This window comes from Sinohyriopsis cumingii, chromosome 11, assembly GCF_028554795.1.
Source record: "Sinohyriopsis cumingii isolate HCF-2022 chromosome 11, ASM2855479v2, whole genome shotgun sequence".
NCBI classification, from domain to species: domain Eukaryota; kingdom Metazoa; phylum Mollusca; class Bivalvia; order Unionida; family Unionidae; genus Sinohyriopsis; species Sinohyriopsis cumingii.
Window position 1 is genome coordinate 103248473 of NC_142971.1, and position 16926 is coordinate 103265398.

At 35.7% G+C, this 16926-nt stretch overlaps 1 protein-coding gene across 1 annotated transcript in view; it reads right to left on the bottom strand.

Moving 5' to 3' along the window:
- Positions 1-16926, bottom strand: part of LOC149789190 (glutamine--tRNA ligase-like) — a 143189-nt gene continuing 126263 nt past the window's right edge. Inside the window, exon 23 of the mRNA XM_089975334.1 lies at positions 1-3662. Coding sequence (XP_089831460.1) covers positions 3612-3662 — 51 coding nt within the window. The 3' untranslated portion in view covers positions 1-3611. The remainder of the gene's footprint in view (positions 3663-16926) is intronic.

A 16926-nucleotide genomic window follows, 5' to 3' on the forward strand; every position in this document is an offset into this window, starting at 1 on the left:
TTAGAACTAAAGATCTTTATTGATTTCTCAAACAGTTTATACCAGCCTAATTTATATTAATCCTATATACTGAGTAATAGGAGTAATCCTTTAACAACCAGGAAGCAGGAATTTTAACACTATAATTGACAGAATATGCTAACTGACATGTAGAGAAAAAAAGTTCTCGAGTGTCCCAAAAAATCATCACGATTTTGTGTCCCAATTTTTCAAAGGCTATGAAAAGAACTATTTTTTAAAAATAATTAAGGATGTTCCAACTTTGTTGTATCCCAGGGCTCACATTTTATTATGGCAAGCTCTTCGCTGACCGTATCAGTGTCACACTGATAATATAACTATGAACTTTTACAGGTTTACAAAATAAAGTATATAAATTAAACTAATGACCTGACCTAATCTTGCCATGGTTTATAATGGAATCCCTTCTTTCTCATTTATGTTGCTTCCAAAATAAGTTGACATTAATCTGGCTCTATGATTCATCCTTTTGCTTTAGAAACTTACAGGCAGCATATGTTATTGTCTCCTTTTCAACAATCTGGAAAACTACTTCTTTGTTAGGAATTTGATACGTGTCCTCTATTGTCTCCTTTTCAACAATCTGGAAAACCACTTCTTTGTTAGGAATTTGATACGTGTCCTCTATGTTCTCTATAATAACACACTGGTTAAAAGACAGACAGAAAGAAGGATAAGATGAGTCTCCATGTGCATACAGTCAATAAGTACAGCACAAAATATACCTGTTTACCCAAGGAAATGACTCCTAATGTCATATGCAAATTGCCAGACCTATTTCCATATTGATTCAAAACAATGTATAAATATCTAATATATCAATGAAATCTAAAAGAATGGCAAAACAAACATCACAGTTAATTTTCAAATTGGTTTTCCTAATTTTACTAATGCAGTCCTCCTGCCTTTATCCTCTAAAGAATGATCAAAAGGAATTTAGATGCATATTGACTCATGAGCAATTAACATAATTTGCAAATGCAGAGATAATATTCAGTTTGAAAATAACAAAGTAGCAGCTGCTTTTGAAGTAGATGATAAGCTAGTAGGTCAATTTCCATGCTTTTATCTTCATGTCCCTCATAAAATGTGAACAGATGCCTTGCTATAATGGTGCATCATATGCCACCAAATCAGTACAGTAAGCTACCCATTCCTTTATGTACTTGCTTGTAATCATACTGCAAACAACATATACCTTGACCTGATGTCACACAATGCACCAGGAGATAGAGATCCGTGTTGTTTGTTTTAGTGATTACTCTTGAAAAACTGTGCCAACCCATATATTATTGGTCCTTGCAATTTGCCATTGGACTCAACTTATATATGAGTAAATATGGTAAGTACCTTACTTTATAAAAAGATCTCATCATACAGTGCATAATATATTTTTTACTATGAACACAAAATATGTAACAAGAGCTGAATTAACAAAAACTAATTACTGGGTGGTTTCATGAGATATTATTTGTATATTCTCATTCCAGATTAAAAATTATCATTCCTATATAATATATTATGCATATATTATCCAGTACTCCAAAGCAACAATTCAGATGTATGATATTCACCTATTATTCAATCCAATTTAGAAAACAACTGAATCACAAATATTTATTTATCTAAAAAATTATACTGTAATAAAATTATAAAGTGGTGCCTTTCCATGGAAGAGACACTCAAATGGCACAATTTCACAATATATGGCATATGTGAAGGCTAGAATGGGATGAAAATGTGGCTGATACATCTCTAAAGGCTGGAATGGGATGAAAATGTGGCTGGAATGGGATGAAAATGTGTCTGTCAGATACTTCCAGAGGAGTATATGTAGTAGAGTTGTCTGTAAGTTGACCATTTTAATTTACGTATCATAAATACTCGCTTATAGACTGAGTCAAACTGAAAATAACACAAAATCCTGATCTGCTGTAGCATAACGAGCTTGCAGATCAGGGTCTATATTGTATGTTCTACTGATTACTCCTAACAAATTGCACAGACCCAGATCTGCTGGTGCATTATGCAATGGCAGATCTGGGTCTGTGCAATTTGCAGTTTGACTGGTTTTATAAACAAGTACATATGATAAGCTGTATACCCTTCATAAAACTGAAATATTTAGGGGCCCCGAGTGGCCGAGTGGTCTAAAGCGCTCTTCGTTACGGATCACTGCCATCTCACCTCTGTCTGCGGCGGTTCGAGTCTAAGATTCAGCCAATGTGGGTATGTGAGAAAGCTTGCCAGTAGCTTCTCGAGGGGCGGTGGTTCTTTCCCGGGTTTTCCCGGGTTCTTCCTCCACCATTAATACTGGCCGCCATGTATAGCCTATCTTGTGCTGAAAAATGGCGTTAAACCCCACAACAACAACAACAACAACTGAAATATTTCCTTTCCTTATCAATCTGTAATAAATGTTTCTAGACAGGAAATTCTGGTGCTGATTTAAGTGTTCATTGTTTGAGCATCCTCCTTTAAATTAAAATTTAAGTTAGTGCAAACTGAGCCCAACAGAATTGAAAATCATCAAATATAGCTTCAAATCCATTTTAAAACTGCATAAAATTATCAGCTAAAACTAAAATTAAATTTGTTACATGCAATCATTCGAAGTGCAAGGTTTTCTGATTTAAATAGTATCATGGCTACCATGTACAGCCTATCATGTGCTACAAATGGTGTTAAACATACACAACAAAACAAACCCAAGCCAATGTGGACAAAAAAGTGCTTAATGAAATAAGTACATGACAATAATATTAAAAACATAAATTTGTAAAGACCTGTGTGACTTATTCACTTTTGTGAAAAATAAAATATTACAATTGTACTTCCCAACCAAATATTTAAACATTTTGAAGGAGTTTTAACTTTAAATTTAACTTTTATGAAATTGGATACAAGTTGTATAGAAATAAAGAAAATAAAAAAGCAATTATGGTAACTTTTTTAAATAAAATGTGCAAACTTATTGAAAAATGTGCAGCTCTGTAATCTGACCTTTCAACAGTGCATCGAGCAATAAAAGATAATTACATCAGTTAGTATGTTCTTGTTTCCATTGCTGATGAATTATAGTGTGAAAATCCTTTTCATTTTCAAATTTCTATGCATGCATAGATTGAAATATCTTTAGAGTCAAATATTTAGATATTTTACAGCACAAACATCTACTTTTCTGACACTACATTTTCTACAACTGGGAAATCAAAATGAAGATCTGAATGAATGGGCTGGTTGTCATCAACCATCAATTCCGCCAACTTGTATATTGAGCCTGGACTTTGAGTGCTCCAATTTAACCAACCTAAATTTCTCCCAATTAGAAAGCTTATTAGTTTTGCTAGTAAAATTCAGGCCAGGTTTAATATAATCATAGCAATACATTCAAAGAAATACTCATAAAGTCAGCAATAGACAAAATGTTAAAATAAGACACAATACAGGATTTAAGTTTGCAATGAATTATCGTTTCACTGGAAAATAGTCTCTGAACCAAACCAAGTAAACTGCAAATCCCTTTAATACAGGCTAAAGGTGGGCTGCTCATCCTTTCTGTAAGTATGATACTATCTTCTTTTTTTCTTTTAGTTCTTTCCTGGATCTTCCTTCAGAGTGACAGTGCGGTTGAAAACAATCTGAAATGAAATAAATAATAATGAAAAAATACTTATGAACAAAACGCATTGCACAAAAATGGCCAGTCACTGTCATAACTGCACATATAATATGAAGATAGAAACTGATGGGTTTAGTCAAATCATCTGAAAGCCATTCAGTAATGCTGTAGCAGGCTAGTTCCATGAAGCCAGACCTCTTGTATTATTCTGAGAGATCTTCACCATAAGGGTCTGAAGGTCTATACTAAAGGTTGTAATGCTCAAATTGAGACTTGCCAAAGAAAAAAGGCAAAGCTACTGATTGGTTGACAGGTTACAATGTGTTCTATAAAATCTTAAATAAATGCACAATTTTTATATTTTTTTTATGTTTTGAACCTCCAACATTAATCATTTATAGGAAATGCTCGTCTTTGCTTTCACATGAAAATCTTGCAAAATGTCAGACAGTGACATTAACACAATGAATACATAAAGGACATGCACTGCCCACTTTTGTGTCAATACACAGTAGCTACTCTAATGTACGTTATAAATAAATATTGACATTTACTGCTAATGCATAAAAAACACAGATTTGATAGTATAAATAGTGTTTTTCTGATAAAAGGAATAACAGAAAGAACTAAGAAATAAGTAACACCTATTGGTAAAAATTCATTTTATAAATTTTTATCAGATTCTTGCTAAGCATAGATCTCTTAAAGTCATGTGAATCTGTTAAAATGAAACTAAAGACAGGCCGGCTGTCACAGTAAAATCCATGGGAATCTGTTTAAATCAGATTACAGACAGTCAGTCTCAGTAAGGTTCAAAGTGAGTCTATTTAAATGAGACTACACACACACATTTTGTCTCAGTAAGGTTCAATTAAGTCTGTTTAAATGAGACTACAGACAGGCAGGCAATCTCAGTAAGATCCAGTGGAGTCTATTTAAATGAGACGACAGACAGGCAGGCAGTCTCAATAAGATCCAATGGAGTCTATTTAAATGAGACAACAGACAGGCAGGCAGTCTCAGTAAGATCCAATGGAGTCTATTTAAATGAGACTACAGACAGGCAGGCAGTCTCAGTAAGATCCAATGAAATCTATTTAAATGAGACTATTGATCCATGGGAGAAATATATACCTAAGATGGTACAAATGTTCATAGCTTTATCAGGTATTATACAAAAGCTCCAAAAGTTTACTGTGAAAATGGGAAACTAAAATCTGTTTTTCAATAATGCCATTAATACAAGTTTTTACTGGTTCAATACAGTATTCAGTCTCAAAGGCACTAATTATAAATCCCTCTGAGTTATTGTTGATATTACTGTTATATCATATTTCAAATACAATCACATAATGAAGAAATAACTTAAATTTATATCGCAAAGTCATATTTAATGATGATTTGTATAATTATCATATCAAAGCATATATAAGTTAGGACAAGAAATGACAATTCTTGGTATTCAATGTACCGTAACCCATTTCCAAACAAAAAATTATGTCTTCTGAACATTCAGGCATTCTTAAAATGTAAATATTCTCAAAATATAAATATAAAATGCCTTTAATTCATTTCACCTTCCAGAGCTGGATTTCTGCAAGAAATTGTGTATGGAAAATTGTTTTACCAATTCAATAAAATCATTTTAAAGGGAATGTTAATTTCAACAAGTTACACTTTGAGCTGACTGGTAACATCTATCACGCAAAACGTGAAAATGAAAAATCTTACTTTCCTCTTAGCACTGAACTAGTGTTAAAAGGAACATTTTGTTCATTTGGTAGTGATCAAATGCCTCTTTCTGAAGGGTCAACTGGGAAAGGAAGTGTACAGTACTAATGGCAGGAGTGGATAATACTGTACCTAAGTGTGATGGAGTGTTGATAACTGATCATAAACTTGATACAATTAATGACTGAAAGATAACTTAAATTTCAGAACAGTCTACTTGGCTATACATTACTGCTGACAAATAATGCTGGTTCTAGGTCATAAACTCTGACGGCATCACAAAAAACTCCTATGAAATTTTATCAAGTGTCCCTGCTGAAAGAATGCTGTGAGATTGCTGGGTTATTTCAATTACATTCTCATCCCTCCCTTATCATGTAAAAACTGGTAATGGGTCTGCAGGCTGCATGCAGGCTCTTTGATGTACATTCAGTAGACTTCAGTAAGATGATGGATAAGTGAAACAACTGGAAGACCAGTCTAGACCCTGTAGATATTTTCATGGCCCTTCTGCTAATAGTGTACATTACTTAGGTAATTAGCAAGTTTAAATTCATTTATAATTAAGATTGCAGAGACCAATAAAAGGTGCATTCATTTGAGATTAAACAAATGCCTCCAATTCCAGATGAAAATTTTGAAAATGGTCACAACTGCACACCCCATCAGCATCCTCATCAAAATGTCAACCCTTTCAAATATTTACATGTTCTTTATAACACACTGCTATGCATGTCAATAGTCCAGGATTGATTCGCTAGTTTTTCCTCTTCAGACACTTGTAGGAGTTTTAATATAATTGTAACAGTGTGAATTTTGCAGATGTCTGTGAATTTTGCCAGTGTCATTGTGACACCTATCAATATTCAATTAATATACGTTATTTTGCATGGAATTAAATCAATGGCACTCTTAAAGATGTCTCTACTTTAATACATCTGGTACAAACTTAAGTGATTCTTATGAAGTTCCATTTGATAACTGTCAGGCGAAACTGGTTAACAGGTAAAGCTTGTTTTTTTTTTTTTTTGGGGGGGGGGTATTATTGAAATGCCAAGAGTTGAGATGTTGCAGAAACAGCATTCATACTTCTTAGAATATTTCTCTCAAGTTGAAACTTTGCAAAGACTGGTTTATTAAGACAAAAATGAAATGTAAAATTTTAACACTCTGGAGGGGCATATGTTGATAATGGCAGTTAAACAAACCTGAATTGTGATTGGGCAAGTTAATTATGTGGGGAACATATCCCAGGAAAATCTTTTCTTTATAAATGTCTTACACTGTAAAACTAGTCTATGTTTTTGTGGGAGACAAAAAAGGATCTTGACTCCAGGCAAAGTAAGGGCATACTCCCTCATAATGATTGTCCAAGGGACATGTAGTTGGAATGGAAGTCTCTGGGAGACACAGACAGGGGGTGTAAAAAGATGAATCTCCTAAAGGGAAAAGAAAGTGAATCTTGAAGCAAGGTAGAGTTCTCTTAATTGCATATATTATATTTTTTGGATACAAGTCTTAAGATAATTGTTTGAATTTATTTGTTTAAATGCAATATGAATCAAGGTTAGAATTGGTAATTATTAGGTTTGTAGAATGTTTATGACAATGAATTGTTAGTAAGCAAATAATGAAGCAACAAGAACTGAATTTCATTTTATCAATTTGCATAACTAATGTGTAAATTCTTTTAACCAATGACTCAGATGTATTCATGTTACAGCAGCATGGCAGGATATATGACTATTTATCTTCTGCCATCTGTGTGCATGTATCCAACATTAGTCAGGGCAGTGATTAATAGTTAACACTGCAGGAGCTTAACTGTCATTTATGACAGCAAGCTAAACTATTGATCAATTAGTAATGGTAACTAAATCTATTGGAGAAATACATTAAGTTTTCTATTCTATGTTAATGCCTATGGAAAGAGACAGTGTGTAAACAAATATGGTATAGAATGCAAGGTTGTGACATGAAACCATATTTGCAGTTAAGTGTCTTTTGTGAAATTGATATAGTATTCTCAAGTGTAATGAGAGAGGGAAGTGTATTCTGTTCAGAAGTAGAGACCGAACAGAAAGTTGGTCTGCAATCATCTTATTTTTAAAAGGAATTGGTTTCCATGGCTGAACATAAGAGAAATGACAAGAATAACAGTGAACAACCCATGTGAGAGGCCATTATAGGTGCCAACATGTAGGTATGATAAAAAGCTTGCCAGTAGCTTTCCGCGGGCCGGTGGTTGCTCCTGAGGTCTTCCTCTGCCAAATATACAGGCTGCCATGTGCTTAAAATTATGTAAAATGCCCCCCAAAAATTAAAAAAGCACTTCTCTGACTCTCCCCCAGTGTGGAGGGATCATCTCTTTACATTCAGTTTACAAAATGGATAACTGCTACTGTGGCAGTATGGATAGAGCATCTGTGTCGGATGCGGGAGGTGCAAGTTCAAACCCTGGCCGAGTCAGGATAATGTGACTGGGTGGGACATGATGCTACATGTCTGCAGCATGATGTCCTAGTGCTAGACATCACTATAAAAGGTCACACTGCAGACTTTGTAGCAATGACTGAAATGTTTTTAAAGTTAAAAATCTAAATCACACACACACACAATGGATGCATATTTGGTTAAATGTTTCTCATGCACAAAAGCTGGGTAACTGAGAGACAATTTCCATAGTTAATCAGTATTACTTGAAACTTGTGTCTCCAACTTTTATACCTTCCACCTAGTGCTACATACCAAAGAAGCACCGTGGATGCAATTAGGGATGCATGCATGTAGCCTGTTTAAATGGCCACTTCAACCAACGTTCTAGGGCTATTCACCACTGCTTACACAACTTGTCTCACTCATTCATGGCATGAAGCTGTGGTATCCTATGGATACCTGCTCACTAAAAGCTCAGGTATTTCCAACAGAACCTCAAAAATCTATTATTCAAATTATCAACTCTGATCACACCAATGTGATTTCATGTCATTTACATGTAACATATAACAGAGATGCTCAAAATTCCTCTCTAGCATATTACAAACAGTTGCCATGGGTGTGAAATATGTTTAATCCTTGCTACTCTAGGCACAGAAAAAAATGCTATGCTCAAAATTAGTTGCCATGGAAGTGAAATGATGTAACTCTTGCTATTCCTGGCAAGAAAAATGTTATTTATTTAAAATATGTTGCCATGGCAGTGAAATGTTTAATTCTTCCCACTGAGGTCACAATGATGCTATTTAATAACAAGAGACTGAAGTGATCCCAATGTCTGTCATTCACTAAGCAGGCTTATGTGGTGCTCTAAGAAAACATCCAATTGAAACAATCCAAGTGTGGTCCTCCTAGAAAACCGATCTGGTGGCCTAGTGGTTAGAGCGTCCACCTCAGATGTGGGAGGTCATGGGTTCTATCCTCAGATGAATCATACCAAAGACTTACAAAAATGGTACTAACAGCTGCCTTGCTTGGCACTCAGCATTAAGAGGTTAGTGTTAGGACTGGTCTGCCTGGTGTCAGGATAATGTGACTGGGTGGGACATCATACTACATGCCTGCGGCATGATGCCTCAGTGCTCGACATCACTATAAACTGCCACACTGCAGACGTCATAGCAATATGACTAAAAAATTGTTAAAACTACGTTAAAAAATCCAAATCACACACACACATACCCTAAGAAAACAATCTACATAAACAATCTAAGTGTGGTACTTTAAGAACACATCCTATATCAAGAATCTACGACACTTTCTATCACATTGACTTTAACTACCGTTACAGGACTACATCCTGATACAAAGTGTCTCTAAAGTTAAAGGCAATATTAACATGCACATTCTTTTGGTCTATCCAGATCTTGATGATCATACATATATTTGATCAAAAATGTCGCTTCAGGAGTGGTAACAAGGTCAACCAATCAGATGCAATATTACCTTATTAACATGTGGATCCCACTAGCTTTCGTTGTTGCCCAAGACTTTGACGATATAAACCCATATTAAAATTTCGATCAAATCAGAATTATGGATTCCTGAGTGGAAGATCGCCTTATAAATAAGTATGGATGTTACTCTTTCTTGACAGTTCCAGATTTTAATGATATGAGCGTAATTTCCAAGCTCAATCAAAATCCAATCATGAATATGACTTCTAGAGTAGTAACATGCTCAGCGAATAACATCCAATATTACATCGAGGTCTTGATGATACAAACCTATATTTCAAGTAAGATCAAAATTGGATCAGAAATCTGGCATCGAGAGTGGTGACAAGGTCAGCCAATCAGATTCATATGCTTGTTCATTATTGACTTCAAAGAGCTTTAGCATTTACTTCAACTTTAATATTAAAAAACATAATATGTGTATTAAGAATAAAATTCTTATAAACAAAAAGTGCTTTGTTCCAACTGTCAAACATGGGATGAAGTTTGTATGACCCCCCTCCCAGTGATTCTCAAACATACCTCAGATAAACTCATTAGTAGCATTTCTTGAATGTGCTGATTCCTATCAGTAATACATTCAGCATCATTTAAACACTTTTGATAGAATCTTATGTTGAGTAGACAAAATACATAAATCAGCATATAGATGCAATAAATCATGTGAGAAATGGTGTATTTTTTTTAAAGCTTTCATATTATCTGAATTTCCCAATCACACATGACCATTTTTCTAAACTCTTATCATCTTCTTGTTTATATGCCATATATCCTCATATTTGATGATTTTCTAATAAGGAAGTGTTTATCATACAAAACTATTTATAGTGTGCACCAAACAGCACATATATTCTATAATGTGCCATCGTATCAGGGTTTATGGCATTTCTTTGGTTCCTTCTAATTACTAGAACAGTGTAGAACCTGACCTGACATCTCATAATGTGCCAGTATATCAGGGTTTATGTTTTTGTGCTCAAAATCATTATTAGAAGGAGCCCCAAGTGGCCAAGTGATCTAAAGCGTTCACTGTTACGGATCATTGCCATTTCACCTCTCTCTGCAAGGGTTCAAGTTTTGGGTTCGGCCAATATGGGTATGTGAGAAAGCTTGCCAGCAGCTTCTCGTGGGTTGGTGGTTCTTTCTGGGGTTTTCCTGGATTCTTCCTCAACCGTTTATACTGGCCGCCATGTATAGCCTATCTTGTGCTGAAAAATGGCAATAAACCCTACAACAACAACATTATTAGAACAGTGTAGACCCTGACCCGATATCTTATAATGTGCTAGTGTATCAGGGTTAATTGTTGTTTTTAGATGGGGCTCAAATTAATTATTAGAACAAACAGTGTAGATACCTTTCTATACATATCATGTGCTATCATATCAGTGTTTGCAGTTTGTTTTTGTTCCAAAAAACTTCCAGAAGAAACAGTTTACACCGTGATCTGACATCTTATAATGCACCAGTGTATCTGGGTTTATGTGATTTCTTGGCTCCAAATAATTAATTGAACAAACAACGAGACTCAGATCTGACATTGCATAATGTGTCAGAGTAACAGTGTTTATTGGGGTTGAGAGGGTTTGGGTTCAAAATAATTACTAGAACAAACTGTTTACACCCTGTTCTGACATCTTATAATGTACCAGTATATTGGGGTTCATTGGGTTTTAGAAGCTAAAAATAATTACTACAACATTGTAGTGACTGATCTGACATCTTATATGTGCTAATGTATCAGGGTTTATTTTGTGTTTTAAACCCACCCCCTCAAAATAATTACTGGAACAATGTAGACCCAGTGTATCTGCATATATGGCACTTTTTACCTTAAAGTAATTACATGTACTTGAACAGTGTTGATCCAGACCTGACATCTTATAATGTACCAGTATACTGGGTTCATGGGGTTTTAGGGACTAAAAATAATTACTACAACAGCGTAGACTCTGATCTGACATCTTATATGTGCCAATGTATCAGGATTTATAATATATGTTGCCTCAAAATAATTACTAGAACAGTACTGATCCAGAACTGATATCATAAAAATTTACCCGTTTATTAGTGTTTTTATTTTGAAGGGGATGAGGGCTTAATTGCTATAATAGTGTAGACCCTAAAGTGACATTTCTGTGTGAATGTATCAGGGTCTATGTTTTTTCCCCTCAAAATCATTACTAGAACAGTGTTGAGATATATCTGACAGTTTACAATGTATAAGTGTATCATGGGGTTTTGGGGTTTCTTATACTCAGAATAATTATAAGAGCAGTGTTGACTCTAAACTGGCATCTTCTAATGGGCCACACTATTAAAGTTTATGGGCTTTTTTGTGCTAAAAATAGTTACTAAAACAAATAGTGTAGACTGAGCTCTTGTCATCTTGTGAAAATAATTACTAGAACAGTGTAGACCCTGATCTGCCATCTAATAATTTCCCAGTGTATCAGGGATTATGGATTTTTGCTCATTATGACGTTAGATCAATATCTATGCTACTCACAGGTCAAACTATTTTCTGAAAAAGTATCATCTCTAGTGAATAAATTTACATTACAATATCATGTGATGAAAAATAAAAAAAATTAAAACTGACAAACAATTAAATTGAAATAAATATGTATTAAATCAGATATAATTAAATCAAATATACATAACAATTCTGAACAAAATGCACAGACCAGATCTGCCTGCACTCAGTGCAATGTCAGATCTGTGTCTGTGCAGTTTTGCATTTGGACTTGTCTTGTGAGTATATATATGGTATAACACTCCAAAACTTCTTTAGGTCTTTCATTCAGTTTGATGTTGATCTCAACTTTATATGCAAGCAGTTTCGAGTCACAGCTGGATCAACAGGGGTATGTGTTCACAGAAAATGTGCCAGTAACTTTCTGTGGGTCAGTGGTACTGCCTAGGATCTCATTTGACTTCTTCCTCCACCAAAATACACTGGCCACCATGTATAGCCTATCATGTGCTGAAAAGTGGCATTAAAACACAAACCAAATATACTGGCCACCATGTATCCTATCATGTGCTGAAAAGTGGCATTAAAGCACAAACCAAATATTAGCTTGATGGTGAGGATTGATAAACCACTACAAAACAATATTTTTAAAAGTAAGTGAACTCAAATCTTAAGCTGGCAAATTTTTATATCTCTAAGCATATATTGACAGAATAACTGAAAAATTCTTACAGACGGAAACTAGCTAATCACATCAAGGTATGAATATGTTTTGACAAAAGAGAATAAATTTTTTCTTTGACAACCATACTGATGATCTGCCATTTTATCTGAGTAAACCATATGCAATCTTTTGCTATTCAATTGATATGTTCTCCTACATTTATTATTTTTCCATAATTAACAATAAAGTCTTATTTTATTTAACTGGCATCCATTTAATGAACTAATGCTGTAAAATGTCATTAACAGGAAACTTTATTGTTGACTATGTTTAAGTTTATGGGACTAAAAATAACACTGGTCAACAGTGAAATCATTACTGACTTGAAAAGGCCCTAATCTGTAGTATTTTGGTGTGCCGAACACGAATATAACCGTGAAAAATTTGTATTGGCTCTCGTTTTGAAGATATTCATATACCTCATTTTCTATGTTTCACTGTGTAAATTTCTCCAGTAGGACTGCAGCAACATCCGGAATAATGATGTAACATTGCATAATACCATCATGCTCACATCATCCACAGTTGATTGCATCATTTTCTGATGCAATGCAATACTAATGCCATGCGGCTGCTGAAGTAAGTTGACGTCAGCAGTGTACTATACATGTGTAGGCCTATTATACTAATGCCAGGCGGCTGCTGAAGCTGACGTAAGCAGTGTACTATATAAAGCCCAATCAGATAGGTTCAGCATTTAAAATATTTTAGACGTTGTGCGAGACAGTTCAAGCTACTGTTACATAAAACTTATTATTTTATCCATTTACGTACAATAAAGAACAGTAATGCCTCGAAAGTGTGTTAATACCGCGGACAATTTTTGCTATATTTGTGGGGAAGTGACATTTGCCAACCAGAAGAAAAGGATCAATTCTCAAGTGAAGAAGGCATATCATCTTTACTTCGGATGCAAGGTTGGTGACCAAGACAAGCCTTGGGCTCCGCATATATGCTGTGCTACATGTACAACACAGCTTTCACAGTGGTTGAATTGCAAAAGGTCATCAATGCCGTTTGCAGTCCCAATGGTGTGGAGAGAGCCAAGCAACCACCTAAATGACTGTTACTTCTGCTTGGTTCCTCCTCTTTCCGGCGGAATAACGAAGCGAAAGAAGTCGAGAATAGTCTACCCAAACATTCCGTCTGCATTGAGACCAGTTCCACATGGTGAGGGACTTCCTTTTCCAGAACCTCCAGCAGAATATTCTCTTGATTCATCTGACAAAGACAAAGGTGAGTCGACCTGTTCTTCTCCTGGTCCATCAGCATGCAGTGATCCAGATTTTCACTGTGGTGCATCATCAACCCCACACAGAATAACACAGGAAGAACTAAATGACCTGATTCGTGATTTGGACTTATCAAAGAACAAGGCAGAATTGCTAGGATCAAGACTCCAACAATGGAATCTTCTAGAAGAAGATGTCACAATTACTGCATATCGAAAGCGCCACCAGCAATTGGAGCCTTTCTTCAGAAAGGAAAGCAATCTGATATTCTGTTCCGATATTGAGGGCCTCATGAATGCTTTAAAAATCACTCATGACCCACAAGAATGGAGACTATTTGTGGACTCTTCGAAACTGAGTCTCAAGGCTGTGCTTTTGCACAATGGAAACATTCTTCCATCTATTCCAGTAGCGTATGCTGTCCACATGAAAGAGACATACGATAACTTAAGGCAGCTACTGAATTCCATTGAGTATAACAAGTACAGCTGGCACCTCTGTGGTGATTTGAAGGTAGTTGCCCTTTTAATGGGACTGCAGCAAGGATATACAAAATACATGTGTTTCTTATGCGAGTGGGATAGCCGAGCAAGGGAAATGCACTACATGAGGAAGGAATGGACTCACAGGCAGAATGTAGCCATTGGAGAGAAGAATATCCAACACCCAGCTCTGGTTGAGGCTCAGAAAATCTTGCTACCACCCCTTCACATCAAACTAGGTTTGATGAAGAACTTCGTGAAAGCCATTGACCGGACTTTGCCAGCATTCCGATACCTGCATGAAAAATTCCCTCGATTCAGCGAAGCAAAGATTAAAGAGGGAGTTTTTGTGGGTCCTCAGATTCGAGAGCTTTTCAAAGATGACCGGTTCAACAACTTGCTGGAAGGTGACGCGAAACAAGCATGGAATGCTTTTCGCCTAGTTTCTACAAACTTCCTCGGAAATGTTAGGGCAGAAAACTATAAGGAACTAGTAGAAGACATGTTGATGAAGTATAAGAAACTTGGCTGCAATATGTCTCTAAAGATTCACTTCCTTCATTCCCATTTGGATTTCTTTCCTAGCAACTGTGGTATTGTTAGTGATGAACACGGCGAACGTTTTCATCAAGATATCGCAACAATGGAACAAAGATACCAGGGAAAATGGTCCACTACAATGCTGGCTGACTACTGCTGGACACTCTTCAGAGATGCTCCCGAACAGCTGTACAAGAGACAGGCGAAGAAATCTAAGATGTAGTCAATGACTTGATTTTTTATAGGTAGGCTATTACAGTTGACCTTTTACTATTGGAATGCATTTCGTTATGTAAACATTAATTTCTTGCAGATTACAAAAAAACTAGAGCCAATTTTGCAATTTGACTGTCATATTCGTGTTCAGCACATAAAAATTGATAAGAATTGACTAATTTTATTTCAGTAACATGACTTTTGTAAAAATTTGTTGTCCAGTGTAATCAGTGTATTAGCTAAGTGTCTGCTAGATAAAACCTTGAAAGAAACTTGCTAATCAAGTGTGTGTACTGATTGGGATAACATGATCTTTTAGAGGTGTGGCATATGCTTGTGTACATTTTTTGCAAATGTAATGTTCCTGAGTTGCAAGTAATATTTATTAATACACTCATTTCACTATTTGTTTTGGGTGCAAGACCCAAATCTATAAAAAGTGTTATTAACAGAAACTCATCTTTCCTCTTTCTGTAATGAAACATGTACAAAACATAGGAAGATAATGGTGATGACTAGAATCTTTAAAGTTCCACTTATTTTAAACTCCCTGAGGCACTGCTTTTTGCATACCTTGTTTTACATATATATGTTATATAGGAATCTGGGCCTTTGGTACTACTCAAGTTTTTAATACCTTGTTTTACATGTAGATGTTATCTAGGCAGCTGGGCCTTAGGTATTGCATAAGTTTTTACATACCTTGACATGTGGATGGTATCTAGGCAGATGGGCCTTAGGTATTGCTCAAGCTACTGCATATCTTGTTTTACACATACATGTTAACTACTAGTCAGCTGGGCCTCAATTTTAGTATATCTTGTTCTTCATATACATGTTATCTAGGCAGCTGGATCTCAAGCTTTTGCATACCTTGTTCTACATATACATGTTATCTAGGCAGCTGGGCCTCAAGCTTTAGTATACCTTGTTCTTCATATACAAGTTATCTAGGCAGCTTGGCCTCAAGCTTCTGCATACCTTTGTTTACATACAAATGTTATCTAGGCAGCTGGATCTCAAGCTTTAGCATACCTTGTTCTTCATATACAAGTTATCTAGGCAGCTTGGCCTCAAGCTTCTGCATACCTTTGTTTACATACAAATGTTATCTAGGCAGCTGGATCTCAAGCTTTAGCATACCTTGTTCTTCATATACATGTTATCTAGGCAGCCTGGCCTCAAGCTTCTGCATACCTTTGTTTACATACAAATGTTATCTAGGCAGCTGGATCTCAAGCTTTTGCATACTTTGTTCTACATATACATGTTATCTAGGCAGCTTGGCCTCAAGCTTCTGCATACCTTTGTTTACTTTACATACAAATGTTATCTAGGCAGCTGGATCTCAAGCTTTAGCATACCTTGTTCTTCATATACATGTTATCTAGGCAGCTTGGCCTCAAGCTTCTGCATACCTTTGTTTACATACAGATGTTATCTAGGCAGCTGGATCTCAAGCTTTTGCATACTTTGTTTACATATACATGTTATCTAGGCAGCTTGGCCTCAAGCTTCTGCATACCTCTGTTTACATACAAATGTTATCTAGGCAGCTGGATCTCAAGCTTTTGCATACCTTGTTCTTCATATACATTTTATCTAGGCAGCTTGGCCTCAAGCTTCTGCATACCTTTGTTTACATACAAATGTTATCTAGGCAGCTGGATCTCAAGCTTTAGCATACCTTGTTCTTCATATACATGTTATCTAGGCAGCCTGGCCTCAAGCTTCTGCATACCTTTGTTTACATACAAATGTTATCTAGGCAGCTGGATCTCAAGCTTTTGCATACTTTGTTCTACATATACATGTTATCTAGGCAGCTTGGCCTCAAGCTTCTGCATACCTTTGTTTACTTTACATACAAATGTTATCTAGGCAGCTGGATCTCAAGCTTTAGCATACCTTGTTCTTCATATACATGTT